We start from the raw sequence: 17,402 nt of genomic DNA, 5'->3' as shown, positions 1-17,402 counted from the left end.
ACGCTTTTTTTCACAATAATACTAGTATTTTTCGTTCATTATTGTTTTAAGTTAATTTTAAAAATTATTTTTAACTTTTTAGTTCGATGTGCTTTAAAAGCGTGTTTTTTAGTTTTTTTAAACTATATTTATTTATTTTATTTATCGTATAAACAGCTGACAAAACTTCAGGTAATCCTCATACAAATGAAAATAACTCAACCATTTTTCACTGAATCGATTGCATATTTTCAACTCGACTTAGTTAAGTTTAAAACTAATTATCTTAACAGAAGAGTTAAATAAATTTAAGATTAATCATAAACTATTGTCGATTTTTAACTTATAACTGTCTTGTGTTTACTTAAATTGACTAGAGCATAAGAGTATTGCAACAAAATTTTTGGGAACTCTAATTTAAATATTTTTTACCTAATCAGAAAAATATTTTTATACAACAAGATAAACAAATTAATTCATTTTCGCGGTACAATTTATGGCAGAAATTTAGGAGACTAAGCCCCATCAAGTTTCTTCAGATTGTAGCCAAACAAAAGATTGAATCCAAATTGGACTTAATTAATTTCGTTATTCACCTTTAAACAATGAAATGATATTAAATCATATTTTTGTTTGATTTTATACGAGTATAATTGGAATGACAATTTTAGAGAATGGGATACCGAATACTTTTATAAAACATCTGTTTAATGACGAATCCTATCCATCAGTGCACACCTATATTTTTTTTACTAATTAATAAATTAAAAAACTACAACTTATTAAATGTTATAATAATGGCTACTATTACGTAATCCAATTGTTCGGGCGCACAAGTTGATATATATATTGAAATATCATAAATTTACAATAAACCGAACTAATTGTGGTGATGTGAAAAGTACTAGTGCTATCATAAACAAACGTTATATTAGACACCCTGATTTAATTGGGCTGCCGTTTACTTGTACTATATTTTATATTTTTTATAAAAAAAATAAAAAAGCCTCCATATTTTTTGAGCTAAAGACTTATTTTCATATATTTTGTGTTCAAATTATTTTGTTATTACAGTAAAAAGTTGTTGATAGCAAAAATGTTTTATGCGAAGTAAAGAAATAAAAAAGTTAAGCTTCAAAAAATATTGTAGTTATTTGACTTTAGTTTATTATCTACATCTGTGGTAAATAGTAACCGAAAAATGATAAGTGATACATACATATTTGTCTATGCATGGTGATTTATGATATAAGCAGAGACAACCGACAGATTAAAAAGAAGACTTCTTAAAAAAATTAATTATTATTAACATTTACACTATTGTATAAGTATATATTTTAACAAAGTGTGTTATTTAAATTGTGAATTAAATTTCTTTCTTAATGAACTCTGTACAATATTTAAATTATTACGTTTCTATCGATTTAAAACTACTCGCGAATAAACTTATTAAAATATATTCTTTAAAAATTAATTTTCTTTCATTATCGATGTGATTATACAGTTCTGAACTATGAGCTGGAAGGTATACTTAATTTTGTGTAAATCAGAAAAATGTGTACATTGGAAATTATTAAGTATTATCACTAATTATTTTTAAAATGGAAGCAAAAGATGAAGGTATGTCTAGTTAAAATAAGTTTTAGTAAATAAAAAATAGGGTAAAGGCATCAGTCATTGGCACATTAACCAGATTTTAACGACTGTTTAATACTTTATAAAAAATTCATTTAAGTTATAAATTATTATTTTTTTAAATTGACTATAACTAATAAAGAAAACTAAAGCCTACTTTTCAGATCCTTAATAAAAAGCTCTATAGTATATAATGCTTCAAAATTTGTTAAAGTAATAAAAACTGCTATTGACTGGTGCTGTTTCTTTGTATATTTTTAAATTATTATTGGTCATTTTTTTTCCATTTTTGATATGTAATATAACAGTTCTCGGTGTTATATTAGTTGTCCATGGAATTGGCAAATTTTGTTTATATTTAATGTACAATTAATAATAAATTTTAGAAAAATGTAAACAAATCGATATAGAACTAATAGAAATTGATTTAGAAATTGCTCAACTACAAAAAAGGAAATCTGATCTTATTAAACATAAAGAACAATTAAAGTATTTATCATATCAACGACAGACAGACTTAATAAGTGATAAAAAGAAATGGACTCATAAAGGTAATTTTTTGATTACTGAATTCTAGTATAAAAATGAATGTATATCGATAATTTATTAGTAGTTTTAAGATGGCTTAATGTTATTAATACAAGATCTAAGAGATAAAGGGTTTTTAAAGTTTGATTAATTATTGCAGAGTGATATTTTGAATACTAGCTACACTAGACTGTTCTTAAAATAATAGTTACATAAAGAAAATTATTTTTTGAAATTTTAGGTTCATACAGAGTGACTTATTTATCATAAACCACTTCATTTGTAGAAAAATAAAAAATATTGAATATATTTATAAATTTATTAAATTACCATGAACCACTAAAATACATACAAAATAAATTTAATATTGAAAATTATTTTTTTTAGTTCCATACATTTCTTAATTTTTCAGCTATAAATTATTTTTATAGTCGTCTCTTAAAACATTTAGGTGTGTCAACTTTATTTTTTCAAATAACAACATATAAAAGTATAAAATTAACTAGTTTGTTTAATAGATAATGATCTAATTAAGAAAATGACTGGTTGATAAAAACTTTTGGACCAATATTTTTAAGTTATTAAAATGTTACACTTTGGCTGGAAGTGAGATGCAGGTGTTATTATTTTTATCTTTAGTTATTTCCTCTTTTAGGATTTCCTCTTTTCCATTTAGGTATAAAAATGTCAATAACTTCTGAAATACTGGTTCAATAGTTTTTATCAACCAATAATTTTCTTAATTAGACCAATATTTATTAAATATGCTAGTTAACTAGGTGTGTTAATATTAAAAAAACGGTAGCACAGTGTAGACGAGGCATATATTATGGGACAAGTATAGATAATATCTGACAGTGATTAAAATCACAATCATAAGAAACGCTTTGATGCAAATCTGCAAAGGCGTAAAGCATTTGAGTAAATGTATTTGAATAAAAGTATTCAAATACTTTCATTGGTATTGAATAGTATTTTTAAATACATTTAATAAAAAGTATCTGAGTAGTATTTTAAATACAATTATTTAGTATTTAATACTGTTTAATATTCAGTACTATTAATATACTTTTTTTTTTTATTTGACTAACCGTAATACAGCAAGCAAATTAAACTCAGTCAAAATGAAAATTGAGAATAATTCTCTGTTATTTTATATGTTACATTATAGTATAACATAATTATTGTGCTTATCTAAATGCTATTATGTATACATCTATTTTTAATACATCAGTTGAACCTACAATAGCCTATTGCAGGTTCAAATGATTTACTCTATTGTCAATAAGACATACTTTACAGGTTTTTATACGTATACTAATATTTATTTTTTTTACTGATTAGTCTCCAATAATTAATTTTATTTACCTCTAACAAAAAATATCGAAAATAATAAATGAGTTCTCTTAATTTAAGAGTACTCAATATTTGACTCAAATTACCCTCTTGGTAATTATTTAGGTGGAACCTTTTGCTCTTAGTTAAAATAAAAACATTATTATTATTTTTTAATTGTATTCTTAGTATTTGAAATACTTTTGTAAAGTAATTGAGTATTACTCAAATACTTTTGTATGAAAAGTATTCAAATAGTATTTTAAATACATTTTTTTTTAAATATTTGAGTATTATTTAAAATACTTTTTAAAAGTATTTTTTACAACTATGCGAATCTGTAGAGAGTGTTTCATTTAGAGAAATTGGTAGATTATTCCAAAAGCAACATCAACTCTTATTTCTTTGATTATATCCTGATTTGTAGTACTTAGATTTTAAAATATAATATATGAATAAATACTAATTATTAAATTTAGTATGAAATTGATATTCAATAATTTAATATTGTAATTTATACAGAGAAATTATAAAAATAATTTAGAAGTTATATTTTGCTTTACTTTAACGTGTATAAAAATTTAAAGAGCTTGATACAATAATTTTTATTAAAAACTGTTTGTTACTATAAATAAATGCACTGGACTACAAGGAACTTTCATTTGACGCTATATTGTTTTAAACCCAACTAAACGCTAAATTGTACATTCCCAAACAACAATAATATTATGTCAATTGCCACCGGAATTTCTGGTAATCTTTTTCTTTTTCTTTGCCTTAATCCCAACTACTTGGGGTCAGCCACCCTTATCCTAAGCTTCCACTTGACACGATCTACCACATATTCTACGCTTATGATTTTTAGTTTCACCTAAATTTAACGATGGATTTTTACAATTATAATCATATTTTATAATACGCTCAATTGAGTAAATCTTTTTAACAACTTTGTTTTGATTGGTTCATTTAGTTAAAGTAAATCATTAAAATTAATTAAGTTTTGAATATTACCATTGTAAAATCTTTTTAAAGGCCAAAAGTTAATTAGAAATAATTACTATGATTTTTATTTAAGTGATCTATTACAATAAAAATGTAAAAAAATCTAACTTTTCTGATAAATGTACTGTAAATAGTAAATATAAAATTCCCTGATTGCATATTAATCTTAACAATTTAATTTTTTTCTATTTAATAATGTAAATTTCAAACTTGCAAGTTGAGCTAAATGTTATAGTAATAAATTCTTTTTTTTTTTTTATTAAAATTTCATTTTAAAGGACAAAAAAAAAGTAGGTTCAAAATGATTACTTTTATCATATTAAAAATCAAAATCAATAATAATTTAAAAACAATTAATTTTAAAAATTGTATAATATATAATTAAAAGAATTACTAATCTGGGTTTAATTAAGGAAATAGAAATTGATGTTGCTTTTGTAATTATCCATCAATTTCTTATAATTAAACATTATCTACAGATTTGCATCGAAGCGTTTCTTATGATAGTGATTTTAATCACTGTCAGATTAAATCTATACTGGACCCAACTATGCAACTTCCCCACTATGCCGCGACGCCACTGTGCTGGGTTTTTTTTGGTTGGGTTGATGAAAAATTTTTGATAAAGTTTTGTGAAAGTTAATAATAAAAAAAATTTAATATGATACCATAACTTATAGCTCAATTACAAGTTTCAAATTGACATCATTAAATAGAAAATTTTATGAGAATTAAAACAATGCTATTTTTAAGATTAATATGCAGTCAGGAAATTTTATAATGACTATTTACTGTATATTTATCAGAAAAACTCATTATATTTTTGCATTTTTATCGTAATAGAACACTTAAATAGAAATCATAGTAATCATTTCTAAGCTACTTTTGGTATTTAAAAAGATTCTACAATTGAAATATCCAGAACTGAATTAATTTTAATAATTTACTTTAACTAAAAAAAAAAAAGTTATCATATTGAATCCCTCTTGTGGGCAGGTAATAGGTTAGATTTATAAAAAAAACCAAATGATAGGTAAAGACATGCATCTAAATAAAAAAAATTTATACTGATTTGGTCATTTTTGATAAAGTTATAACAGATAACAAAGTTATAAGTTTTATACACTGTACTACAAGGAACTTTCATCAGAAACAAAAATATAATATTCTAAATCAACTTTTCGCGATGTTTTCAAATATGCAATTAGACTTTTTCTATCACTACTAAGTTTTATTATTATTAAAAAATAGTATTTACATATAAATTAAAAATGATTTTGATTTTTAATATGTTAAAAATAAGGAAAATGACATATTTACCCTATTTTTTTAATCGTTTAAATTTGATTTTTGTAAATGTTCATAATAAAAAAAAATAATTTATTTTGCCATAACTTTTAGCTCAATTTGCAAGTTTTAAATTGACATCCTTAAATAAGAAATTTTATGAGAATTAAGAAACTTGTATCGTTAAGATTAATAAGGAGTCAGAAAGTTTTATAATAACTATTTATAGTAAATTTATCAGAAAAGCTCAATAATTTTTTCATTTTTATCATAATAGATAACTTAAATAGAAATAATAGTAATAATTTCCTAGTAACTTTTGGTGTTTGAAAAGATTCTGCTATTGAAATATTCAGAACTTAATTAATTTTAATGATTTATTTTAACTAAATGAACCATTCATAACAAAGTTGTTAAAAGATTACAACATGTTACCAAAAAATGTTGAATATTATAGTCTAGTAGTAGCACACACAAATAGAGTAAAAAAATTATTAAATTACAAAGTAAAATGATTTAGTTTTGTAGTTGAAACCTATTATATTGAACTTGATTCGTCAATAAATACTTTAAACACATTATAAATGAATGATTTTAATTTTCTGTATGGAAAACATGGTATAAGTAACTGTTTAATTGATAAATTAGAATTTTTTTTTTAATTTTTGAAATAATATTTTCAACTAGATATGAATTGTAATTATTTGACGTATCGTTGAAAAAGTAGGTCAAGTTAGAGCAAAGAAAAAAATAATAGTCACAAAAAAATATCCTATCAGCTTTGCATCGAAGCTAAAATCTAAAATATAGTAAAATAATTTTAATATGAATAAGAAATTTCTTCTTGAAATTTGATAAAAATCAAATTTATTCTAACTTAAAAAGAATTTAAGAAAAAATACAAAAAATTCATTGCCATACGCGGGTTGGAACATTGTACCCCAAGCACGTAAAACACAAGTTTTACCGACTCGGCAACTGTACGTCGCTAACGTTGGCTGAAAAAAAATTTCAATTTAAGCTAGTTCAAATTTCAAAGCTATTTTTTTCGACTTAAAAAATGCAAAAAAATTTAAATAAGTTTAACTTTCTATACTATATCAATTTGATTTTTATAATATTTATGAAAATCAGTGTACTCCTCTTGTCAGATATTTTAAATTAAAATAAAATACAAAATCCAGAATTTTAACACAAAAATAGCATATTTTTGAATGATGGTAGTCATTTTCACCATGAAGACAAGTCCAGAGGTCAAATTTTTTTTTTTTCAAATTAAAGTATATTACATTAGCTTTAATTTAAGGTATATATAAAAGTGTCAGTATTTCCGGAACATTTTCAAAAGTTAAATTGAAAAAGTTAATTTTTTGTAAAATAGTTACCATTTTGAAACCCTTCCTGTGGGCTGTTAAAGGGTCAAATGTTCACACAAATATATAAAATGACAGGTAAATACCTAAGATATTTATAAAAAAAATTTTTATATGGATTCGGTCATTTTTAAAAAAATTATGGCAATTTTAAGTAAAAAAAAAAAGAAGAAATGTCAAAAATTAACGATTTTTAAATTTGTAATTTTTGGGTGGATTTCACCCATTTACGGAGAACGAGGGAATTTTTTTCAATTTTTGAGGGTAATGTCTTCGACTAGATACGATTTGTGATTTTTTGACATATTGTTCATCAAAATCGGTCCAGCGAGAGCTGAGATTGAGCGTTCACAGACACAAAAAAAAAATGTTTAAAAAAAACACATCATAGTAAAATTAATACCTTCTCAGCTTCGCATCGAAGCTAAAAATAAAGTTGATATACTTATAACATAAGTTTAAGAAACTAATAAAAAAATAATAACTGATAAATAAAAAAAACATATAAAACTTAAAATACCAAAAATAATTGTTTTAACATTATTATTTTAAAAGAAAAAAATGGGTATTTAAAAAAAATCACTCTGTATAATCAACTTAATAATTAAGTAGTTATTGAATCAAAGTAGAAATAAAATCAAGCTGTTTTTATTAGATTGCAAATGCTCCCTTAGAAGATTCTTGTAAGACATTTTATAATCAAAGTATGATTATAATATAAACTTTATTTTCCCGATAATCTTTTGTAAAATTGTTCAATTACATTAAACCTGATGCAGTTATTAAATGCTGTATATTTTTACTTTAAAATTGATATCTATCTCAATGTTGTCATTTTTTTAAATAATATATTTTGTCTTGTTTAAACTATATTTTTCTACATTTTTTTAAGTACTTTTTAAACCCTAATTATTGTAAATAAATAATTCTTAAATATATTTTCATGAAGATTTTAACAGCATGTTACTTTAAAAAATATATAATAATTTTAATATTTTAGATTTTCCATGGTATAATATAGTACAAGAAACATTGAAAAATAAATTTAAATTGGAAACATTTCGGCCACAGCAATTGGCTGCAATCAACATAACATTATCAAAACATGATGCTTTACTTATTATGCCCACAGGTGGTGGTAAATCTTTATGCTACCAGTTGCCTGCTATAATTGATAAAGGTTGGGTATTTTTTTATACTGTTTAGCTTATTTGTAGTTATGGTAATCATAAGAGTAATTTGCATGTAGTCTGTAGGGGCTAAATTCCTATTTACATTTTTGTTCTATAAATAAACTTAAATGTATTTTTATGGGGGAGAAAAATAAGGCAGTGTAATAGAAAACTAGGAGTTTTATTCCTAGACATATCTGTTTATGGAACTATAATCCCTAAACAATTATTTCAAGTTACACCCACAATGATTATGATAAAAAAATAGGTTTTACTCTGGTTGTTAGTCCAATGGTTTCACTAATGGAAGATCAAATAATTCAGTTAAATAAATTCAAAATCAATGCCAAAATGATAAGTTCCTATTCTACTAAGGAAGAAACTAAATTACTCTATCAGGTTATATTTGTATTTTGAATAAAAGTTTATTTATTTTAACTTTTTTTTTTTTTTTAGATGATGATTGATGGAAAATCTATGTTGAAATTAGTTTATTGTACACCTGAGAGAATTGCAAAAAGCAAAATTTTTATGACAAAATTACAAAAAGCATATAATTTAAATCTTTTATCTAGAATAGCAATTGATGAAGTTCATTGTTGTACAACGTGGGGACATGATTTTCGACCTGGTATTATATATTTATAACTCATTTAATGAGTTTTAATATATTATTAATAATATGATATATTCTAGAACAATTTTTCAATAAAAAATTATTTAAATAATTTTTATCTACACTAATGTTTGCTATAAATTAAATTAATTCTAAACATTTACTTTTTAAACAAACAATTATAAGCAAAAAAAAAAAATTTATTAAATCATAATTTTTTTAATTATTATATTATTTATATAAAATAAAAAATAAAATTAGTTCTAACCCATCTCTTTTCTTCTTAAAATAATGTTGACTTTTATTTTTTAAATGGAAACATACAATTGTCTCAAGTCTATCTGACAATGCTTATAACTCTTGATTCAATTATCATTTTGTTGTATTTTTTTTTAATGTTCGTTTCTAGACATAAAATTTTATATATGAGTGAAAGGATAGGTGTAGCTAGAAATTCCTAATGATAAATATTATTTAACTTGCACTTTATGTTCAGACTATATTTTAAATAGGTAATTACTTCTGTAATAATCGGTCAAAAGTTGATATTGACCAGTCAATTTCTTAATAAGATCAGTTTTTATTTTATAAGCTATTTAAATATGTATGTTGCCGTTAAAAAAAAATAAAGTTCATAACATTATAAGGTATAAGAAATGAATTAAAAAAGTAATTAATAACTGATAAATCAAGAAGTATATGAAACTAAACACTACTAAAACTCAATTTCTTAACATAATTATTATTTAAGAGATATTGAGCGTTAAAATAATCACTAAGTATATATGCGTAGCTTGTAATAAATTATAATTTTGATTCATTATGAAATTATTAACCATTAGTGAAGATGCAAAAATTTTTTGTTTATTTGCATTGAAGTGTTTTATATTAATTTTTATAAATAAGATTTTAATTTATATTGGTTTTCACTACAAAAATATATATTTCCAAAGCACTTTTTTCTTTTATTTAGCCTATACGAGGTGTGATAAAAAAATACTCAGATTTTTCAAATAAAACTATTAACTCAGTATTATTTTATATACACATTATCACCTTCAAAATAATCTCCCTGGGAAGTAATACACCGCTGCCATCTTCTTTTCCACTTTTGAAAACATTCCTGATAGGCACTAATTGGAATATCTTTTAAATCGATTTCCGTATTTTGTTTTATTTTTCTAACATTTTCACGTAATCTTTTTATGACTTTTAAATAAAAATTCTGATTTACTGTTTGACCTTGAGGCACCCATTCACAATGAACTATATCACGAAAATCAAAAAAGGTGATTAACATGGTTTTCACATTTGATTTCACCTGCTTTGCTTTTTTTGGTTTAGGGGAATTTGCTGACTTTCACTGGGACGATTGATGCTTGGTATCAACATCGTACCCGTAAATCTAAGTTACATCACCAGTTATAATATTATTTAAAAAGTCTAGGTCAGTTTCTGCTCTTTCAAAAAGTTTTTGAGAGATGGAAATACTAATTTACAATAAGTTTTTTTACATAATTTTTTCTTATTACTTATTAATTATATTTAAATTTATTACTATTGTTATTATTTAAATCATATGCACTATTTAGGTACTAAATAGTACTAGGTAATAAATATTAATGATGTATTATGTTTTTATTAATTTCAGATTATACACATCTTACCATTTTTAAACCAATGTTTCCCGATATACCAGTTTTGGGATTAACAGCAACTGCATCATCTAAAGTTATTACAGATACACAAAAATTATTACAAATCCAAGGATGTGCTCTATTAAAGGCGACATTTAATAGACCTAACTTATTTTATGAGGTTACAATATTTTAAAATAAATTATTCTTGTATTTTTTTTATGTAAAAAAAATCTATCTTGAAGTCTTGAGTTTTATGGTGCTAATCCAGTAAATTTTTTAAAAATCACATGAATAAATTTAATTTAATTATAATAAATTTATTTTAAACATACATATTCTTATAACTATACATTTTTTTAAATTTCCAATACAGTTCAGTAATTTGCAAAAAAAAGGCCAGATAGTAACTTTTCAAAGACCAAAAAAGACAATAAAAAATATAGTTAAAAATAGACATATTATAAACTTAATATTATTTGATCACAATAAATAAAAATATGTACTTTAATAAAAAAAATTGGTACAGTTTTTAAGGGGTCAACTTTTTGAAATTTGGTACTCCGTACAATATTAAATTATTGAATATCAATTTCATACTAAATTTAATAATTAGTATTTATTCATATATTATATTTTAAAATCTAAGTACTACAAATCAGGATATAATCAAAGAAATAAGAGTTGATGTTGCTTTTGGAATAATCCACCAATTTCTCTAAATGAAACACTCTCTACAGATTCGCATAGTTGTAAAAAATACTTTTAAAAAGTATTTTAAATAATACTCAAATATTTAAAAAAAAATGTATTTAAAATACTATTTAAATACTTTTCATACAAAAGTATTTGAGTAATACTAAATTACTTTACAAAAGTATTTCAAATACTAAGATTACAATTAAAAAATAATAATAATGTTTTTATTTTAACTAAGAGCAAAAGGTTCCACCTAAATAATTACCAAGAGGGTAATTTGAGTCAAATATTGAGTACTCTTAAATTAAGAGAACTCATTTATTATTTTCGATATTTTTTGTTAGAGGTAAATAAAATTAATTATTGGAGACTAATCAGTGAAAAAAATAAATATTAGTACACGTGTAAAAACCTGTAAAGTATGTCTTATTGACAATAGAGTAAATCATTTGAACCTGCAATAGGCTATTGTNCTTATAAATTACGTAAGTTGTAGATGAAGGTTAATATTATATTATTTTTGGTTATTTTATTATAATATTATAATTACCTAGAGGTGACTATACTTGTCATAAAGTGTAGGCAGAAATATTTACGAAGGACTCCAGATTAAAGAAGCACACCGAGATTTTCTTAGTTAAGTTCCCCACAAAAATTAATTCGTTCATGTTTCTACAAATATAGTTGATTCCTTAAACGAGTTTTTTTTAAATCAAATTCTTTCCTAACATTGGTACAAAGACAATAATAGAAATAGAAATAAATTTGATGAAAAATATCCACTTTTTTACAACTTTTATCCTCTAGGGATCAGATTTGGAACGTAAGATGCCTACTACCACTGTCTTATAGAATAAAGGTTGTTATATTTTAAGTTTTTTCTTATGCCAGATTTATGTCAACCTGATTTTTATATAAATTAGAAAAACAAAAAGTAATAATAAATCTGCAACAAATTATTAGGTAAAATGGAAACCAGATAATAAAGAATGTTTGGATGAATTTGAGTCTTTATTAAAAAATAAATTCAAAAACCAGTCTGGGATTATATATACTACTTCAATTAAAGACTGTGAAAATTTAAAAAAAGAATTAAGGTATTATATTGTAGTTTTAAATTTAATATGTTGACAGTAAATTAATGCAGTACTATTATTTAAGAGTTATATTTTATTAGTGTCTCTAGTGAAGATATTTTTGAAATATATTAATGAAGAAAAAATGTGTTTTATAGAGAACGTGGATGCAAAGTTGGAGCCTATCATGCACAACTAGAAGCACCACTGAGAACTAAAATTCATAACAAATGGTTAAATGGTGAGTATCAAGCAGTTGTAGCTACCATTGCATTTGGATTAGGAATTGATAAACCTGATGTTCGATTTGTAATTCATCATGCTTTGTCAAAATCAATTGAAAACTTTTACCAAGTAATTGTATAAGTATATAATTTAAGCAATATGTGACCTATTTGAACTCGCAAGGTTTAAATAGATAATGTCAAGTACTCTAAATCATATTAGTTTCCATATTATTTAGGAAAGTGGTCGAGCAGGAAGAGATGGCAAAAAATCTACATGTTTGCTGTATTATAAATTGAGTGATGTTTTTAAATTAAGCACAATGGTGTTTACTACACAAACAGGACTACCCAATTTATATTCAATTATAAAATATTGTTTAAACTCTAAAGAGTAATTTAGCATAAAGTTATAATAATGTAAATTATTTTATCAAATTATTTATTTAAGCTGTAGACGTAAGTTAATTGCTTCACATTTTGATGAATCCTGGGAATCAATTGATTGTAATAAAATGTGTGATCATTGTTCTACCGAGTTAACTACAAAACGTATTAGTATCACTGAATATTGTAAAGATTTATATGAAATATTAAACGTAACATCAAATAATGATATGAAATTAACTGGTATGTTCAAAATATATGTATATATTATATTTTACTTGCTGAGATTGTATTAATTAAAGGGATATAAAAGAAACTATTTTATAGTTTTACTTTTTGCAAAACTGATAATGTATTAATTTTACTATGATAGTTTTTTTTGTGAGCATCTGTTTTCACTAATTCTCAGCTCTTACTGGACCGATTTTAATGAACAATACACAAAAGATCACAACTTGTTTCTAGTTGAAGATATTCTCTCAATAATTGAAAAAAATTCTCTCATTCCTGTTAATAGAGAAAACTCCCCAAACATTTGATTAAATGATCAATTCAATTTTTTATAACATTTTTGTGTACTACTATAAATTTTAACAACTTATAACTTTTTATAATCTCTCCGTAAAAATTATAATATTAGATTATTAAATATCAATTTTATACTAAATATAATTACTATAATACTTGTAAATCATAAAACTTGTAATCACAATATAGATAAAGAAATAGGAGCTCTTGTTGCTTTTGGTATAATTCAATAATTCTTTTTAAAAACTAAACGCTACAGATTTGTATCGAAGCATTTTTTATGATGGTGACTTTAATCACTGTCAAATATCATCTATACTTATTCCAAGTATGCCCTATACTTTTTGAGCCATGACTTCACTTTGGTGGGTTGAATTTTTAGTTGATTTAATTTAATAATGTCAATACAGTGATAAGATCATTGATTTTCATAAAATTTTTATGAATCTAATTGAAAATAAAGTTAAATATATCTTTAATAATTTGCTAATTCCTTCAATCAAACAAAACGATTTTAAAAACTCAAACCTACTTAAATTGCTCATTTTATTGTCTAGAAACTACAGTGGTCAATTGCTGGGATTTTATGTTAGTTTCTTGTGTTTAAAATACAGGTTTAAATTCCTTTGGGCGCATTGAATTTTGTTAGGTAAAATTACACATATATAATGTCAATTGTATTAATATCCTTTCACATGATCTTTACATCTTCAATAAATATTTAAAGATGATGCATGCATAAAAATGGTATCTTAAGAAAAAATATTTATATAGTCAGAGAAAAAAATCCAGCACAGGGGGGTCGCGGCACAGTGGTGACGTGGCATAGTTGGATCAAGTATAATGATATCTGACAGTGATTAAAATCACTATCAAAAATAAACGCTTCGATGCAAATCTTTAGATAGTGTTTAATTTTAAAAAAATTGGTGTTTTATTCCAAAAGCTACTTGATCTGCTGGTTCCTTATTAATATCTCGATTAAGATAAAATATGTCGAATGAAAAAGGGTTTATTAAAAAATATTATTTCTCATGAAAAAATTGTGTGGATCCATAAACTTTTCAATAAGTTATAGCATTATAAAGTTAAATATAATATAAATAATAAAATCGAGAATTTTCACACGAAAATAGCATTCGGTAGCCATTTTCGCCGTGAAGACAAGTCCAGAGGTCAAATTTTTTTTTTTCAAATTAAAGTACATTACATTAGCTTTAATTTAAGATATATATAAAAGTGTCAGACCTTCCGGAACATTTTCAAAAGTTAAGTTGAAAAAGTTAATTTTTTGTGAAAAAGTTGTCATTTTAAATCCCCCCTTGTAGGCAGAAAAAAGGTCAAATTTACAAAAAAAATATACCAAATGATAGGTAAAGACATCAAGCATCTATTTAAAAAAAATTATATTCATACGTTCATTTTTGAAAAAGTTACGGCAGTTTTTAGTAAAAAAATTTGAAAAAATTTCGAAAATTAGCGATTTTTAAATTTGTAATTTTTTTGGAGGTTTCCCCCATTTACGGGGAACGAGGGAAATTTTTTCAATTTTGAAGGGTAATGTCTTCGACTAGATACGATTTGTGATCTTTTGACGTATCGTTGAAAGAAATCGGTTCGGTGAGAGCTGAGAAAAAGTGGTAACAGACACAAAAAAAAAAAAAAAAAAAAAAAAAAAAAAAAAAAAAAAAAAAAACACATAGTAAAACCAATACCTTCTCTGCTTCGCATCGAAGCTAAAAGTTACCATTTTTATTTCAATAATATTTATATGAAATATGATTATTTTATTTGTTTCACTTTTTTAGCCCAAATGCTCTTAGATTCATGGTATGGTAAATATAATAAAAAAATGAAAATAACTAACATAAAACCACCTACCTTTTCAAGAATGAGAGCAGAAATGATTGTTGGTGAATTGCTAGTACAAAACTATTTAGCAGAGGATTTTCATTTTACTCCTTATTCTACAATATCTTATATTAAGAGAGGTTATTAATAAATAATTACTTTTATTTATCTAAAATAGAATTTTATACTAATAACTTGTTTTAGGTTCAAATCATAGTAAATTATTACAAGATCACCAAATTCATATGTATATATCCAAAGAAAAATTTATTGAGCCTAATTCAAAGAAAATTAAATTTTTGTAATCTAAAATTTATTTTTTTATTTAGTAAATTGTTAAAATAATGTTTATATTGAAAAAGAAATTTTACATGTATTCTGTCTACAATTTTATAACATAAGTTATAAAATTTAGAGTGTTAAGAAAAATAAGGTATTTTGATAAAATGTAGTACAATCAGTTCTTAATTATTAAAATAAGTTTTTATAAAATAATTAAATAAATAATTTTAACTAAATAATTCTAATTTTACACTAATGGATTATTATTATTTTTTTGTATTAAATATTTTTCAGTGTTGGGTAGTAACTTACCTTGAATCACAAGTTTTTTTTGATTTATTTAAGATAACTATAATCTATACATAATCTTTGTATAATAAGTAGGTTTGATAAATGACAATAAAAAAATAAGATAACATGAATCATGAGATTAGGGAGGTTACCCAGTGGTAACACTCTATAAGTGACAGTGATAAGTTTTGAACAAAGAAAAAGATTTATTTAAAGTTCGAGATGATGCCTGATAGCGACCATCAACACTTATTAAGCCTGCTTACTACAAAATAAGGTCTCTACACCAATTCCTTTTAAGTCTACGGTGCAGGATATCAGGGAGTGTTCTCGTTGATAATATAGAGATTAGTGGGTTTGTGTGCTGTTAAAATTTGTTGTGAAGTCTGTTGTAGTATAGTTTGGAGATTTGGTTAAGATTTTGGATTTTAAGGTCTTTGTGGCGATTATTGTTGGTTAAGTACCACGGTGCAAATGTAACTAGGTAAAAGCATATTGAATGAAAGACTTGGATTGTGCGGGTGTTTGAGGGTTTAGCGGCACCCCATAATTGAACGCCATAGGTCCATAGTGGCCTGAGTAAGGACTTATAAATTAATAGTTTGGTATTTAATTTCATTATGGATTTCAGTAAGGGTCTAAGGAGGTGGAGTCGAGTATTAAGGACTTTTCGTATGGATTTTAGGTGAGGATTCCAGGTAAGTTTACTGTCGAGAATGAGACCAAGATATTTGACTTCTGAGAAGAAAGGGATTGGGGTGTCGTTCATTGTTACTAAGGGGCAGGGACCTTTTTTTAGGGTGAATGTAATGAAGGAGGACTTGGATTCATTGATTTTGATCTTCCATCTTTTTGTCCATAGGTCAATTATGTTGAGGTGTCGTTGTAACATACTAGAAACGATGATTGGGTTTTCATTAGAGGCCACAATTGCCGTATCGTCCGCGTAGGAACCGAGTTCGGTAAAGGGAGTTTTAGGAATGTCGTGCGTAAAGATATTGTATAGAAAGGGAGCAATATCACTGCCTCGGGGAACTCCAACTAAGATGTTGAAGTAATTTGAGTGGCTCGAGTTCAGTCGTACGACGAAAGTACGATTGCTCAAATATGATTTAACCAATAGGAAGTAAGGCGCAGGCAGAAATTTTTTAAGTTTAAATAGCAGGCCATCAAACCAGACCCTGTCAAACGCATGAGCGACGTCCAGAAAGACAGCGGCGCAGTAATGTTTTTTTTCTAGAGAGACTGAGATAGTGTCGACTACTCTGTGGAGTTGGTGAATGGTAGAGTGATTGAGTCTGAATCCAAATTGAGTGTCAGGGATAATTTTTGCAGTAATAGCTAGTGGTATGAGCCTCTTTAATAGGATTTTTTCGAATACTTTAGATAATGTAGGGAGTAAACTTATTGGGCGATAAGAAGTAATTTTTTTCAGGAGGTTTGTTGGGTTTTGGGATCATTATTATTTTTGAAAAATTCCAGGTTAGGGGGGATGTAGGA

At 24.8% G+C, this 17,402-nt stretch overlaps 1 protein-coding gene across 3 annotated transcripts; it reads left to right on the top strand.

Moving 5' to 3' along the window:
* Positions 1–1,084: 1,084 nt before the first annotated feature.
* On the top strand, positions 1,085–15,781 carry LOC126906395 (ATP-dependent DNA helicase Q1-like). 3 transcript variants are annotated; one of them, XM_050686996.1, is made up of 12 exons: positions 1,085–1,599; positions 2,001–2,165; positions 8,140–8,319; positions 8,580–8,710; positions 8,768–8,942; positions 10,579–10,745; positions 12,227–12,360; positions 12,498–12,693; positions 12,803–12,957; positions 13,021–13,193; positions 15,287–15,469; positions 15,534–15,781. In XM_050686996.1, the coding sequence occupies exons 1-12, from the start codon at positions 1,581–1,583 to the stop codon at positions 15,632–15,634; spliced, it is 1,779 nt and encodes a 592-aa protein (XP_050542953.1). In that variant the 5' UTR covers positions 1,085–1,580; the 3' UTR covers positions 15,635–15,781. The 3 variants fall into 3 exon arrangements, with proteins under 3 accessions (XP_050542953.1, XP_050542954.1, XP_050542952.1); XM_050686997.1 differs by having other exon boundaries at positions 1,088–1,599; positions 2,046–2,165; positions 13,015–13,193; positions 15,534–15,780; XM_050686995.1 differs by having other exon boundaries at positions 1,089–1,599; positions 13,015–13,193; positions 15,534–15,780.
* The last annotated feature ends 1,621 nt before the right edge of the window (positions 15,782–17,402 follow it).

The sequence above is a fragment of the Daktulosphaira vitifoliae genome, unplaced genomic scaffold (assembly GCF_025091365.1).
Source record: "Daktulosphaira vitifoliae isolate Bord-2020 unplaced genomic scaffold, ASM2509136v1 Scaffold_4, whole genome shotgun sequence".
Classification (NCBI taxonomy): domain Eukaryota; kingdom Metazoa; phylum Arthropoda; class Insecta; order Hemiptera; family Phylloxeridae; genus Daktulosphaira; species Daktulosphaira vitifoliae.
The sequence above is the reverse complement of the archived record's forward strand: the minus strand, read 5'-3'. Positions and strand labels throughout refer to the sequence as shown.

Excerpts from the sequence above, each read along its gene's own strand:
- LOC126906395 (XM_050686995.1), top strand. Across the intron at positions 2,166-8,139 it reads AAAGAAATGGACTCATAAAG|ATTTTCCATGGTATAATATA; the intron begins GTAATTTTTTGA and ends TTAATATTTTAG. Across the intron at positions 12,958-13,014 it reads TATTGTTTAAACTCTAAAGA|CTGTAGACGTAAGTTAATTG; the intron begins GTAATTTAGCAT and ends TATTTATTTAAG.